The 3,529-nt window shown below is 40.9% G+C and overlaps 1 protein-coding gene across 1 annotated transcript in view; it reads right to left on the bottom strand.

Moving 5' to 3' along the window:
• The window catches only part of tdrkh (tudor and KH domain containing), a 20,875-nt gene that overhangs the window by 9,518 nt on the left and 7,828 nt on the right, over positions 1-3,529 (bottom strand). Inside the window, exons 5-7 of the mRNA XM_014018191.1 lie at positions 1,304-1,443; positions 906-1,218; positions 664-830 (exon numbers count right to left, since the gene is read on the bottom strand). Of these exons, the coding sequence (XP_013873645.1) occupies positions 664-830; positions 906-1,218; positions 1,304-1,443 (620 nt within the window). The remainder of the gene's footprint in view (positions 1-663; positions 831-905; positions 1,219-1,303; positions 1,444-3,529) is intronic.

Genomic DNA, 3,529 nt, shown 5'->3' with positions numbered 1-3,529 from the left:
CTACAATTCACACAGGCTCAAAAATATTGAACAATAGAAGATTGAAAAACGTTGCCTGGTCTGATGAGTCTCGATTTCTGCTGCGACATTCGGATGGTAGGGTCAGAATTTGGCGTCAACAACATGAAAGCATGGATCCATCCTGCCTTGTATCAACGGTTCAGGCTGGTGGTGGTGGTGGTGTCATGGTGTGGGGTATCTTTTCTTGGCACTCTTTGGGCCCCTTGGTACCAATTGAGCATCGTTGCAACGCCACAGCCTACCTGAGTATTGTTGCCGACCATGTCCATCCCTTTATGACCACAAAACCGTTACTAGCGTGGTGTACCTAATAAAGTGGCCGGTGAGTGTATACTCAAGTATACTTATTAAAAAGGAATTCAAGTGTATTTTTTGCTAAGAAGACTGAATTTACAAGCTAACCTAGCTTCAGTCAGTTTAAAACTATCAGGATGTAACAGAGAGGTAGATTACTCACTGACTGGTACAAACCTTATTACCATAATAACAAACACTGAACTTCAACTGATCCCAGGTAGATTATGTTCAGAGGTTGACAATCACTGACAACCATTTACTTCTTATGTCCAGAGTAGAAACAAAATGATCAGTGGAGTCTTTGGCTCCATGAAGTATCTTAACGAGTACAGAGCATGTCCTTACTGTGGAGTTTCCAGTACTGTAGAAAGAGTTCATCTCCCCCGTCAGCTTGTCCAGCTGGAGGGAGCGCACACCCAGGATCTGGATCCAGAAGTGGCTTGGGTTCTCTGATGCAGAAACATAAACCTCTAAGCGTTCATCAGGCTGGAAGCTCAGGTCAGGGCTAGGAACTGCAACATACAGATGACATCATGACTGCACTCCCAGAAACATTAGGAGGGATTCACAGAACAGAGAGGACTAACTTTCAAACTTGGACACTTCAGAGAGTGACTCTGAAAAGAAACTCTCCTCCTCCTCCTCATCTTCCTCCTCCTCTTCTGTCACTTTTGGATTCTTTAACTCAGTATCTCCCATGGTTCCATTAGAGTGGACAAATTTGTTCCCGTCTGTGCAGGAGACGGGACCATTGTTGTTCAAACCCAGCGGTGAGTCGGTCTCCATGCCATCTGGTTTTTGACTCATCCCTGTATGATGACGCTTCTGACGGAGGGCGGAGGACTGAGAGATTTTTGTTCTCACCATCATGTCCTCTTTGACTTTCTGTTGAATCATCTCCTGTAAAACCAGAGCAAAATGAGTTGCATTAACTTTTGAGAAAAATAAAAACAGAGATGATGCAAACAAGGGACTTCAGCTTCACCTTGGCTTGCCTCACTTCCTGTCTGGTCCCTGTGATTGTCATCTTGCCATTTACAGCTGTGTTCTGTGTGTTCTCTTTGGAAAAGACCACTCTGGCTCCTGTTGTTCTAGTGATGAGCTTTAAACTCTCACCTCCACGCCCTGCAGCACATTATTAAATATAGATGCACATCTTATCCATTGCTGACCAGAACAAATCTGTGCCATGTTGCCACAGATTTGTTGGTCATGTTGAGATATTCTGTAGCATGAATGTAACAATTTTAAAACGTCCCCTATTAGGAGTGTGAATCTTTTACAAACTTATGATCCGATTCAAAATAGATTTTTCATTCAAACCTGATAATGTGAGCCTATTTGTTGTGTTCCCAAAGTGCTTCATATTGATTTTGCAAACATTGCACACAGTGAAGCTCACGTCAAACTCAGACCCAAATCTTTGCCTTCAATAAAGATGGGACCGGTTGAATCTCTTTCCTCAGGTTTTATAGTTTCCTCTTTGTTTTGGTGCTTTCTGCAAATGCATACGTTCCAGAAGCAGCTGTGTGGTGACATTGAGACTGACAAACATTGGATTTGTTTTATTTTTTAAAATCGATTTTTGGACATTTTAAATGGAATCTGAATCTTTGTAAATGAGAATCACGATTCTGATGTGAATTGATTTTTTTGGTACACCGCACACATGCCCCATAATAATCAAGATTAAATAGCAACAACCCAACACCACCATTACACAGTCTCAAGCTGAGCTAACTAAAGCTAAAGTTTGGACTTTACTGGAAGACAAGGAGAACAGAAGGTTAACTGCCAGACTGAGATCTTTCAGAATAAAGCACATACATGTCGATAACTTTGGATTTTACCAATATCATAACCCTCAAAAATCCATAATTTTCACAGAACAATCTATATCACTCACACGGGGGGCGTGGGACAGAGATAAGAGTCTGCAGCGCAGAAGAGCAGGGAGGATGAAGCAGAGGGGTGGGGAATTACAGGCATAGCGGGTTGGGAGATGGTTATTTAATTTTGTTGATTTTTTTTCAGTCCCACAAGCTCTGAGACGTAAATTAAGTTTAAGGTAAAGATGCATGGTATATCGGCATTAACATCGGTATCTGCCGATATTGGTCGTTTTTTAGAATATCGGTTATGCTCCGATATGTAAAACTGAGTCGATATTAGGGCTACAACAAGTCCTCGAATAATTAGAGTAATTTGATTACTGAAAACCCTCGAGGCAAATTATCTGCCTCGAAGCTTCGTAAAAAATAGGGACTGTTAAAATCACCGCACTTTTGCTGGCCAGAATGCTATTTGAGTTATACAACGCTACAACGTTAGCGCTTCCACTAGCGGTTACTGTTGTCGCGTGTATACTAAGGGCTACTTTTAGCGATGGAATGAGACGAAGAGTCCCAAAACGAGGTGCTCAGAAAATGTCAGAAAAGGTGAAAAGTGTGGGATAATTTTAAACTGAACAGAAAAGACGACAAAGTGAAATTTGCTGCTTGTCCTCGATCTCACACTGTTTCTGCACCGGAATGAAAACAGCTGACGCATGTACCAAACAGTTCTGGAGTTAACAACAGGTATCGTTCACGTTCCCTTTCTGACTAATCGTAGTGGCTACTTGACAGAGTATTATTTAACAGTGTGGTAGTTCTGTGATCAAAACAACCCTGTGTGCAGCAACAGATGAGATACCTGGAGTGAATATTTCAAGTTTAAATATATTTTTAGAAAATAGTATGATTTGTTTCCTTTTTGCTTTTTATGACTTTGAAACCTGTCATTAGGCTTCATTTATTACTGCTGTCATATATAGCTAACCAGTCAAGACTACATATTTTATTGGCTAAAATGGGAACCTGCTACAACTTCATAAAAGTCTTGATAAAAATATGAATTTACTTTCACTATTAACAATAACATTTGAATTTTACAAAACTCAATGTGCAGGATAGGCAGTAAGATGTTACAGTTACCCCATGGTCTTGGTGGCTTTTCACTCCCCAACTTTTTATATTACTACTGGGCGGCCAACATTAGAGCCTTACTGTGCTGGTTGAGAGAGGACAATCCTGTTCCTACTTGGGTAAATCTAGAGAGGAAATCAGTTACGGCGAGCGAGCTCTCTGCTTTACTTTGTTCCTGGTTACCGTTTAATCAACCCATCTCAACTTATACTTCTAATCCGGTTGTAACACACACAATAAAAATC

The sequence above is a fragment of the Austrofundulus limnaeus genome, unplaced genomic scaffold (genome assembly GCF_001266775.1).
Source record: "Austrofundulus limnaeus strain Quisiro unplaced genomic scaffold, Austrofundulus_limnaeus-1.0 Scaffold185, whole genome shotgun sequence".
NCBI lineage: Eukaryota > Metazoa > Chordata > Actinopteri > Cyprinodontiformes > Rivulidae > Austrofundulus > Austrofundulus limnaeus.
The sequence above is the reverse complement of the archived record's forward strand: the minus strand, read 5'-3'. Positions and strand labels throughout refer to the sequence as shown.